At 66.2% G+C, this 10,552-nt stretch overlaps 1 protein-coding gene across 1 annotated transcript in view; it reads left to right on the top strand.

Annotated features, from left to right (window-relative positions):
- The window catches only part of MYO15B (myosin XVB), a 32,208-nt gene extending 21,658 nt beyond the window's left edge, over positions 1-10,550 (top strand). Inside the window, exons 33-63 of the mRNA XM_070395415.1 lie at positions 59-143; positions 307-414; positions 561-670; positions 767-946; positions 1,160-1,229; positions 1,370-1,805; positions 1,885-1,972; positions 2,092-2,311; positions 2,825-2,937; positions 3,154-3,213; positions 3,719-3,794; positions 3,926-4,044; positions 4,209-4,327; positions 4,399-4,540; positions 4,792-4,903; positions 5,035-5,171; positions 5,493-5,644; positions 5,775-5,835; positions 5,926-5,998; positions 6,380-6,456; positions 7,657-7,733; positions 7,816-7,931; positions 8,022-8,116; positions 8,220-8,297; positions 8,391-8,487; positions 8,629-8,774; positions 8,903-9,018; positions 9,318-9,451; positions 9,639-9,772; positions 9,859-9,999; positions 10,165-10,550. Of these exons, the coding sequence (XP_070251516.1) occupies positions 59-143; positions 307-414; positions 561-670; positions 767-946; positions 1,160-1,229; positions 1,370-1,805; positions 1,885-1,972; positions 2,092-2,311; positions 2,825-2,937; positions 3,154-3,213; positions 3,719-3,794; positions 3,926-4,044; positions 4,209-4,327; positions 4,399-4,540; positions 4,792-4,903; positions 5,035-5,171; positions 5,493-5,644; positions 5,775-5,835; positions 5,926-5,998; positions 6,380-6,456; positions 7,657-7,733; positions 7,816-7,931; positions 8,022-8,116; positions 8,220-8,297; positions 8,391-8,487; positions 8,629-8,774; positions 8,903-9,018; positions 9,318-9,451; positions 9,639-9,772; positions 9,859-9,999; positions 10,165-10,224 (3,732 nt within the window). The 3' untranslated portion in view covers positions 10,225-10,550. The remainder of the gene's footprint in view (positions 1-58; positions 144-306; positions 415-560; positions 671-766; positions 947-1,159; positions 1,230-1,369; positions 1,806-1,884; positions 1,973-2,091; positions 2,312-2,824; positions 2,938-3,153; positions 3,214-3,718; positions 3,795-3,925; positions 4,045-4,208; positions 4,328-4,398; positions 4,541-4,791; positions 4,904-5,034; positions 5,172-5,492; positions 5,645-5,774; positions 5,836-5,925; positions 5,999-6,379; positions 6,457-7,656; positions 7,734-7,815; positions 7,932-8,021; positions 8,117-8,219; positions 8,298-8,390; positions 8,488-8,628; positions 8,775-8,902; positions 9,019-9,317; positions 9,452-9,638; positions 9,773-9,858; positions 10,000-10,164) is intronic.
- Positions 10,551-10,552: the final 2 nt, after the last annotated feature.

A 10,552-nucleotide genomic window follows, 5' to 3' on the forward strand; every position in this document is an offset into this window, starting at 1 on the left:
CATCTCTCCCAGGGCTCTAGCTCTGACCTTATGACCTGTGTGACCTTTGTCCCTTCAGGATCTGGAGCAAGCCAGGGCTCTGAGCAGCCGCATGAAGGGAGGGGGCGGCATCGGGCCCATGCAGCAAGGAAGCTACCCTATGGGTGAGTGGGGGGTGGAGCAGCACAGGCGAGCATGGCCTAGGACCCTGGATCTGGGGTTAGAGCCCCAGCCAGCACCCTGGGCCTGGACGCGTTGCCTGGAGCTGGAGGGAGGTGGTCCATGGGCCCAGCTAGGGACCAACCTGGGAGGGCCCTGTCCCCTCAGTGTACCCAGGGATGATGCAGCCAGCTATGATGCCTGCACCCATGCCAGCTATGATGCCTGCACCCATGCCCATGATGCCAGCTATGGGCACAGTCCCTGCCATGCCAGGTAAGGCTGGGCTGGGGCACCGGGTGCCTTCTCAGGTAGGGACTGGAGGAGGGAGGGTCCTGCCAGAGGCTCAGAGGGCACAGTGGGCAAAGGGTTTCCAACTTGGCCCCGGTGCTCACCTGCCCCGTCCACCTGCCACTCTGCAGCCATGGTGGTGCCACCACAGCCACAGCCACAGCCCCTGCTCCCCAGCGTGGACGCCAGGCAGCTGGCAGCCCAGCAGCAGAACTTCATCAACCAGCAGGCGCTGCTCCTGGTGAGGGTGGGCAGGGCCCCCGGGTGGCCTGGCAGGGCCAGGCCTGTGGGCAGGGCCAGGCCAGCTCTAACCTGGTCCACCGCTCCTCCCCCTCAGGCCCAGCAGATGACCGCCCAGGCCATGTCCCTGACCCTAGAGCAGCAGACTCAGCAGCGCCAGCGCCAGGCCCAGGCAACTACAGCCACGGCCCCAAAGCCCAAGAAGCCCCCGGCCCCCCGGAAGGAGCCGGAGCCGGAGCCGGAGCCAGAGCCGGAGCTGGTGGGTGTCTGCCTGAGGGTGAGGAGTGGAGACCGCAGAGGGCCATCCCGGACGGGGCAGCCGGCTCCAGGGCTGCAGGGATGAAAGACAGGGCAGGGCAGTGGGAAGATCCCAGTCCCAGGGATTCGAGGGGGTTCACTGTGAGAGGGGCAGCTTGGCTGGCAGGGCTGTTCCCTCACTTCCCCTTCCTGCCAGGAGACCCCACAGGAAACCCCTCAGGAGACCCCGCAGGAGACCTCACAGGACGAGGAGGAGAGGCTGAGGAGCTTCCAGCAGAAACGGAACTATTTCCAGAAGATGGGTGAGGGGATCTGGGGTGGCAGGCCCAGCCTGGCCAGGGGACAGCGGGTGCACTCTATCCTCTGAGTCTGATGTGGCCTGTCCGGGGGCACGGATGGGCTGGCCAGATGGAGGGTGACAGGGCCATCCGGGCACTTACAGGGCAGCAGCAGATCAAGGTGAAGATGGCGAAGCCTCCGGCCAAGGTGCAGATCCCCCGAGGGGAGGAGCAGGAAGAGGAGGAACCCAGTGCAGGTGGCAGGGAGATGGGGGGCAGCGGGACGGGAAGTGGGGGTGCCCCTGGCTCCGCGGTTTTGCACAGGGTCTCACATGTTTCCTCCTCGGCAGTGCCATCTCCTCCTCCCGCCCGCCCGGGAGTGAAGAAGCCACTGACACCAGGTGGGGCCAAAGCTGTGCGGAAGGCGGAGGCTGAGCTGGCCCGGGAGGCGGAGCCTGATGGTGGTCCCAGGCAGGCGCAGGGCAGAGATGCGGTGCCCAGCCCAGAACCCCCGAAGCTGCCCAGCAGGGAGATCCGTAACATCATCCGCATGTACCAGAGCCGCCCAGGCCCCGTGCCCGTGCCGGTGCAGCCATCCAGGTGGGCCCGGGGCCTGCCAGCGCTGCCCACTCCGCAGGGAGAAACCTGCGGGCTCCTGACCTTTTCCTTCTCTCAGGAGGCCCCCCCAAAATTTCCTGAAGAGAAACAACCCTAAGGACGAGGCTCTGGCCAAGCTGGGGATCAGCGGTGCCCAATCGCCCCCGTTGGTGAGGCCGGTCCCGTCCCATCCAGGGCGCGGCTGCTCTGCTCCGGAGCCCGAGGCTCTCGGGGGTCCACTGGCCTTCTCCCTAGACACAGCTTGTGTGCGCTCTCTGCGCCCCCACAGGCGCTGTCCCCTGGCCCAGAGAAGGGTCCTCCGCCAGCCGTGGCCCCTCGACCCAAGGCCACACCGCGGATCCGCACCTCCAACTCCATCCGGGAGAAGCAGGGGCCCCTTCAGGAGCTGTTTGGCCAGAAGCCACCCACTGCCCAGGGATCCCCACCTCCACCCCCGCCCCCACTGCCTCCACCAGGAGAGCTGGGGACCCCTTCAGCTGAGCCCCGCGGTAAGGAACCCCACGACCCCATGCGGCGGGCTTCCTTGGCGGAGAGGGGAGGAGGGGGGCAGGATTCCCAACAGCCTGGGGGTGCTCATGGCTGAGGTCAGCTGCTCTGGCTTCTGGACTTTGGAGCCCCAGCTTCCGCGTTCCCGCCCAGGGCAGGGCCCGGTACCCCCTGGGACCTGTCTGGCACCGAGGGACTGGCACACACAGGGTGATGTCCTCGACACAGAGCTGACAGCTCTGTCAGAAATGTAATGGCCCTGCTGACGTGGTCAAAGGCCCCGGGGAGAGTCTGAGGCCTGACATGGGACTAGGGGCGTGGCGAAGCCGAGGGACGGGGAGGAGGGGCGGGGCGGGGCGGGGCCGAGGGGTGCGGCTGGGCAGCGGGGTGAGGTGGGGCGGCGTGGGAGGGGTGGGCCTCCCAGGGGCTGGGGCGGCGAGGGTCTTCTCACCCTGAGCCCGTCCTTCTGGCTCTGGCCGCTCCTCACCCGGTGCTCCCGGCACCTCCTCTGCCAGGCTCTCTGGGGTCCATGGGAGATCAGGGGGTGAGCACCCAGCTACTCGTGCCCTCCGGCAGCGTGTGCTTCTCCTACACCAGTGCGCCCTGGAGGCTGTTCCTACGCAAGGAGGTGGGCATGAGGGCTGGGGAGGGGGTGTGCGGGACCCCGCTGGGGAACCCCAGTATCTGCTCCCCACACACAAACACGGGGAGCTGCCGCCCCACGACCACCTCAGGGGATTTTCTGTCTGGCCTGGAAGGCAGAGACGGGGATGCGGGGGGAGGAGAGCGGGAAGGGGCTGCGCAGGACGCCATGCCCACCCTCGCTCTCCATGCCCTCCTCCAGGTCTTCTACCCCCGGGAGAACTTCAGCCACCCCTACAACCTGGGGCTCCTCTGTGAGCAGGTGAGAGCGCACCCACACCTGGGCACCTGGGCGTTCCCGCCCGCGGGAGGTCAGGGTAACAGCCAGCACCTGTGGGGCACTTGTGCGGTTCCAGCCCCGCCTCCTCTCTGAAACCCTCACACCCCTGTGAGTAGGGACCATTACTGGCCACGGGGATTAAGGGTAGTGTACACAGTACCTAACAGGCTCCAGCACACAGTAGGTGCTCCTGGTGCTTGTTCCTTGGTCAACTCTGGATGCTCCCAGGACCGTGCCTGTCCCCCGATCTCCATAGCCTCCCCCAAGTTCTGCTGCTTCAGGGAGGCTTACTTCCGCTGACCGAGGAGCAGCCGGCACTCGCGGGGAGGCAGGCAGAGCTCGGGGTGGTGGGGTCCAGGACTTGGAAGCCGTGTTTCTCCTGCTCCGTCTCCGCCCTCGGGCCCTCCAGCTTCTCCTCGGTGTGTGATGCTTCCATGGGGGGCTCTGGCCCCGGGCCCTGGTGGTGACCACTTGGCTCTGCCCCCAGATCCTGAGGGACACCTTTTCCGAGTCCTGCACCCGGATCTCCCAGGACGAGCGGTGCAAAATGAAAGACCTGCTGGGTATGGTCCAGGGACCCTGGACTCAGGGAGCTGGGGTGCTGGGGGCCGGGCCTGCTTGGAGGGAGAGAGCAGACTCTGGGGTTTGCTCCGTGGGGAGCCTCAGGACAGGCTGGGGCTGTCCCTGCCCACAGGCGACCTGGAGGTGGGCTTGGACTCACTCGGCACCACTGAGGACAGTGTCAAGAAGCGCATTGTGGTGGCCGCTCGGGACAACTGGGCCAATTACTTCTCCCGCATCTTCCGTGTCTCGGTGAGTGAGGTGGGGGTAGGGCTGGGGGTGACAGCACCCAGCGGACCCCGGCACATGGCCAGGGCCTTCTGCAGCAGGGATGGGAGTAGGGGGTGGGGAAACATAAAGGCATCCTGGGTGGTGGAGGGGACCCAGCAGCCTTTCTGTGACCCCCTTCTGGGCAGGGCGAGAGTGGCAGCAACGTGCAGCTGCTGGGCGTGTCGCACCGGGGGCTGAGACTGCTCAAGCTGGCCCGAGGTCCTGGCGTCGGCCTCCACCAGCTGAAGACTCTCTGCTCCTACAGGTGGGGCTGGGCCGGTAGGGGGCTGGAGGTGGCGAGGTGGCCCCCAGCTCATGCCCCTACCCTGTGCACAGCTTTGCTGAGGTGCTGGGCGTGGAGTGCCGGGGGGGCTCCACCCTGGAGCTGACATTGAAGAGCGAGCAGTTGGTGCTGCACTCGGCCCGGGCAGGTGCCATCAAGGCCATGGTCGAGCTCTTCCTAAGTGAGCTCCAGAAGGCAAGTGCGGGCGAGAGGGGCCGAGCGGGGCCTCCACTTACGCTCCAGGGTGCCCTGTCTGGGTTGCCTGGTCTCGGGGCTGTCAGCCAAGCTCCTCCAAGCTTCCTGGGTTGGGGCTGGGCCCCTGGAACTCTGGGGTGCTGAGGTGGGGATGGGCCAGTGGAGGGCCAGCAGGTAGGGTGGCAGGACAGGGGCCACCGGCAGGCTGGCCACTCCCTCGCCCGCTCACCCTCCCACCCTCCTGCCTGCAGGACTCCGGCTATGTCGTCGCCTTGCGAAGCTACATCACCGATGACCGCAGCCTCCTCAGCTTCCACCGCGGGGACCTCATCAAGCTGCTGCCGGCCATCGATCTGGAGCCAGGTCTCTCCAGGGCCAGCAGGGCGCTGGCGAGGGAGGGTGGCACGGGGGGCGCGGGGGGGGGGCGGGTTGGGGAGACGACTCTGAGGACAGAGGGGCAGGTGGGTAAGGCGCTATCCCTGCGTGCCCTCCAGGCTGGCAGTTTGGCTCTGCCGGCGGCCGCTCCGGACTCTTTCCTGTGGATGTGGTGCAGCCGGCTGCTGCCCCCGACTTTTCCTTCTCGCTGCTGCGCGGAGAGCCAGGCCCGGCTCTGCGGGAGAGGGGGCTGGAGGTGATGAAGTAGGAGTTGAGGAAAGAACAGTGAGGCTCGCCCACCACCCTCTCCACCCTCTCCCAGCGCCTGCCTCACCTCCGCAGCGGGACCGTGAGCTCCCCGTGGGCGGGGCTGTGCTGTCTGCCCCTCCTGTGTCCCTGTGGTGCTTAGTTCAGTGCTGCCCTAGAAGAGGCTCAATAAAAAGCTCTTGACTCTCCTGACTGGTGGTGTGCTCACTGCAGCCGCTCCCCTGCTCCTCTGGGCGGGCCGGGCGGGGCTGGGGCAGGGTCTCCGGACCGGCCAGGTCTCAGGGTGACACCAGGTCTCCTGTGCTCCCAGGGCCCCGCCAGAGCCTCGAGCCGGGCACACGGTGACAACTCGGAGGCCAGCGGCCTGCCCTTCTCCGAGGCCCCTGCCTCTCTGTCCATTGTCTCCCACAACTACACCATGCAGGACTTTGCCCTGAAATACTTCCGGAAGCCCCAGACCTTGTGAGTGCCCTGGCCCGCCCTGGCCCACCCTACCCGTCCATCCTCAGCTTCTGCTCGGGGCTACCAGGCCACAGCCTGGGAAGGGGCGGAAGGGCTGAGCAAGCAGGGCTGTGCTCTCTCTGCCCCTCAGGCTGGCCCAGGCAGGCGGAGATGCTCAGAAGGCCATGGCCAGCCTGGTGCAGTACACCAAGGTAGGGGGGCAGGAGGGGGCGTCGGGCCAGTGGACCTGCCCCCTGGGTCCCACAGGCCCCAGACCCACAGCCCAGCCTCTTTGCCTGCAGGCCCCCATCCAGGAGTCGCTCATCAGCCTCAGTGATGAGGACACGAGCAGGCGGGCTGTGGAGAGCTTCCAGGGTGAGTGGCTGGCCTGGGCCCCGTGCCTGTGGTGCCTTGGACCTAGGCACCCGGCTGCCTTCTCCCGGGAGTTCGCCAGCTCAGGGCAGCTCAGGGGTGGTTCCTATTCCCCGGCGGCCTCCGCCCACTTCTACTCCTGCCCAAGATGTTGTGGGTTGTGTAGATTCTGGGCCGGAAGGCAGTGGCGGTGCCGTGTGGGGCTGCGGGCACCCACAGAATTTCTGAGCCTTGTTTCCCCATCGGTAAAGCTGGGTCCGCTGCCCGCCCTGGCTCACACACGTTTTGAGAGCAAGGCATCAGATGGCGGGGAAAGCCGTGTGGGGACGCGTGGGCCAGGCCCAGGCCCCGCCCAGCTCCCCACGCTTCTCGTGCTGCCTGTAGTTCTGATGCAGTTTATGGGGGACCAGCCGAAGCCCCGGGGCAAGGACGAGATAGAGCTCCTCTATGAGCTGCTGAAGGTAAGCGAGGGCTGTGTGCGCCGGGACCTGGGGGAGACACCGGGAGCCTGAGGATGAAGTCCTGTCCTGCCTGGGCCTGAACGGGACCCCCTTCCCTTGGTCACTATTCACTCGAATCAGCCACAAGTGTTTATTGAGCACCTACTATATGCCGGGGGTGTGGCAGTGAGCCACGCAGACTACGTCCTGGCAGAGCTTACGACCTAGTAGGAGGAGACAGGTGCAGCCGTGGGGAAGGCCGGGGAGGGGGCTGAGCCAGTGCAGAAGCTGACACTGGAGCAGAGGGAGTGAGGCCTGTGTGCACCGGGGCAGTGCATGTGGACAGAGGGAGGGGCCGGGGTGACATGCTCACGAGAGGGTAAGCCTCAGCACCAGCAAGGCCAGCGTGGCTGGAGCCCGTGGGCGAGGGGAGAGGGGAGGAGGCAGCCCTGGGACGGACAGCGGGTCCAGGTCACGGCAGGCCTTGCAGGCCATTGTCAGAACTTCGATTTTCTTTTCAAGAGAGAGAAACCCACGAGAGGGGTTTGAGGAGGGATGTGGCTTGTGTTTGCTGGGGTCGCTCTAGCTGTGGCTCTTCTGGGGGCCTAAGGGCAAAGGTGACTGCAGTGATGCCAGGTGAGAGGCAGTGCCGGCGGGGGCCGAGAGGTGGCAGCAGAGAGCAGGAGACGCCGAGCACCGGGTTCCAGGAATTGCATGTGGGGTGGGTGTGAGAGAGTGGCCAGGGATGCCACAGGCCCTGGCTGTTTGCTAAGCCTGGGGGAGGAGCGGGCCTGGGCTGCTGGAGGAATTTCGGACATGTGAGGTCTGAAGTCCCAGACTTCCAAGGGGAGGGCTGGGGTTCAAGGGAGAAGTGAGAGCTGGAGGCAGGCACCAGGTCATCAGCAGATGGAAGCAGCTAAGAGCATCAGGGAGGAGTACCGAGGCCCTTAGAGGTCAAGGAGGTAACTAAGAGGGACCAGGGAAGGCGGAGGACAGGCCAAGCACGGCCGGCAGCACGTGGAGACCGTGACTTAGAGTGACCGGTTGTGCAGACACCATTAAACCGAGTGAGATAACAGAGAGATGACCACCGACTGGGCTGTCACTCCACTTGGCCCCCAGCCTCTAGCCATCAGCTCCCACGCCACCCCTCACTCCACTGCACTCTGCCCGCCCCCCGGCTGCCCCTCCCCTGCCCACCGGCCCTTTCTGTGCCCGTAGCTGTGCCGGGAGAAAGAGGATCTCAGGGATGAGATTTACTGCCAGGCCATCAAGCAGGTCACGGGACACCCCCGGCTGTGAGTGTTGGGGTGCTGGGGTGGGCGGCAGGCAGCCCGCTGCGTGGTCCGGCAGCCCGAGCCCAGGCTCTCTGCCCCGCAGGGAATTCTGTGCTCGAGGCTGGAGCTTCCTCAGCCTCCTCACCGGCTTCCTGCCGCCGTCCACCACGCTGATGCCCTACGTGACCCAGTTTCTGCAGGACGCAGGCAGGAGTCAAGGTGCCTGTGGGAGGGGCTCCCAGGCGGGGTCTCGGCAGCGTGGGGAGGGGTTTGAAGATGCCGCTGACCACAGCCTGGTCCTCTCTGCAGAGCTGGCCCACAGCAGCCAGAAGCACCTCCAGCAGACGGTCAAATACGGGGGGCGCCGGCGGCTGCCGCCCCCGGGAGAAATGAAGGCGTTCCTGGTACTGGGGGTGCAGGCGGCGGGCATTCTGGGTCTCCCTCAGGGGGTTGGGGGGAGCCAGGGCCTTTGTCTGGGGTGGACTGACCTGCCACATGCCTTGGCAGAAAGGGAAAATGCTCCGCCTGCTCCTGGTTCACCTGCCCGGGGGCGTGGGCTACAAGACCAACATCGGGACTTTCACCGTGAGCTGGGGCCACCCGAGACGGGCTGGGGAGGGGCGGGGCTGTGGCATCAGTCCTGGCCCCGGCCCCATCATGGCCTGTCTGCACGCCCAGGTGGCAGCAGAGGTGCTGGAGGAGCTGTGTGGGAAGATGGGCATCACGGAGCCCGAGGAGGTCCAGGAATTTGCCCTGTTCCTCATCCAAGGCGAAGGCGAGTCGTGGGGGAAGGACGCCAGGCTGCCCTCAGGGCGGCTCCCCTGCTGGGTCCACCTTTGTGCCCTACACTGGGGCTGGCAGGGGCGGGGCGGGGCCTGGGCAGCAGGGAGGGCGGTGAACCGAACTCCCCGTGCAGGTGAGCTGGTGCGGCCCCTGCGGCCCCAGGAGTACCTCAACAATGTGCTGGTGGACCCGAAAACCAGCCTGCACAGCCGGCGGCTCGGCTGGGAGACCCGCCTGCACTTTGATAACCCCACCTACATCAGCACCCACTACAGCCAGGTCAGCCTGCTGCCCGCTGCCTGGGCGGGGCCTCCGGGCCTCCCTCCCCTCCCGCCAGGAGCAGGGACGGGGGCAGGACTGTCGGGGGCTGTAGGGCACAGCTGCCCCTCACTGTGCTCTGCCCTCAGGTGCAGCGAGACTACCTGCAGGGGAAGCTGTTGGTCGGTGCCCAGGCAGATGCCCAAGTTGCCCGGCTGGCTGCCCTCCAGCTTGTCAGCAGGACCCAAGAGGCCCCCCGCTCAGAGTGAGTGTGCACGCCCCCCACACCTGTCACTTCTCGTCCCTCCTGGTGCTGAGGTCAGCCTCAGCATCCACCCCAAGGGCCTCTCAGCCCACAATCCAAGGTCAGGGCCACCTGACTTTACTCTCCTTGGCCCTAACCAGATGGGGCTGGAGCAGTGGGGCCCCTGTCCACCCCACCCAAGCTCGAGGGCAGGGACACCTCACTGGTGTGTCTGGATCTTCAGTCTCACCCACGTAGCCATTGGTTCACCCACTGCGTGCCGGCTGGATGCCCAGCCTTGACCCACCGCTGTGTCCTAGGCAAGACCTGCTGGCTTACTTGCCGAGGCTGCTGCAAGGTCAGGTGAACATGGCCGCCATCCAGAGCCTGATGGACCAGGAGCTGAGGCAGCTGCAAGGATGCAGCGCCCAGGAAGCTCAGATCGGCTTCATCGGTGGGTCTGGGGCCCGGGGGCAGCTGGGGAGGAGGAAGGAGGTAGAGGCCCTGGAGGGAAGGGGTGAGGGTGGAGGGCTGAGAAAGCTGCTCCACCTTCCCTGTCCCTCTCACCTCACCTGGGGGCCAGTAGGGCAGGTCCCCAGGCCCCAGAACTCCCATCTTCCGTGTCACCCCTCCACCCCCAGAGGCGGCCAGCCAGCTGCCCCTCTTCGGTTACACTGTCTACGTGGTGCTGCGAGCAAGTGACCTGACGCTGCCCAGACCCAGCCTCCTGGGGCTGAACCGCCAGCACCTCATCCTCATGGACCCCAGTTCCCAGGTGGGCTGGGCACCCTGGGCCATTCCCCTCCCACCGCCCACACGTACCCCCGTGAGAGGGTCAACCCCTGTCCCTGCTGCCCCCAGACACTGTGCTGCTCCATCGCCCTGAGGGACCTGCAGCAGCTCCACCTGCTGAGCCCCCTGGAGGCAGACAGGCCCCCAGCCCTGGAACTCAACTACGGCTCCACTGACAGTCCCCAGACCATCTGGTTCGAGCTGCCGCAGGTGAGTGGCCAGGGCCTCTGACCACCCTGGGAGGCTGGCGAGTGCCTCGCCCAGGGCTGGCATGCCCAGAGCCTGGGCCCAGCCGATGCCCACTGCCCAGGCGTCTGTGGGTGGGGCAGAGGCGGGCTGGCTGGGAGCCTGTCCTCACAGGCCTGTGCCCCGCAGGCCCGGGAGCTGCAGTATACCATCGCCTTCCTGCTCAACAGCAGCGACACTTCCGTTTAGTGGCCGGCCTCACCCAAGAGGAGAGGTGGAGGGCAGGAGAGGAGAGGTGCTGTCAGGTCACTTTGGTTTGGACTTTGTGGCTTGGCTGTTCTGGAACCTGCCCAGCACAGCCTGGCTGGCCCATATGGAGGTCACAAGGCAGAGGCTGCTACAGTGACATCAACTGGGAAGGACTCCTTCGGGGACATGTGGGGGCTGTGGGAACTCGGCTTGGAGCTGATGATGCCCGTCTCGGGGAGATGCCCGCCTGGCCCCGGCTCAGGATCAGCACGAGCCCAGACCTGGGAGCAGCAGCTGCCGAGGAAATAAAGCTCCGAGAGAAAACCTG

Source organism: Myotis yumanensis, unplaced genomic scaffold, assembly GCF_028538775.1.
Source record: "Myotis yumanensis isolate MYYU_CA2020_CCGP unplaced genomic scaffold, mMyoYum1.0.hap1 SCAF_16, whole genome shotgun sequence".
In the NCBI taxonomy this organism is placed as follows: Eukaryota; Metazoa; Chordata; class Mammalia; order Chiroptera; family Vespertilionidae; genus Myotis; species Myotis yumanensis.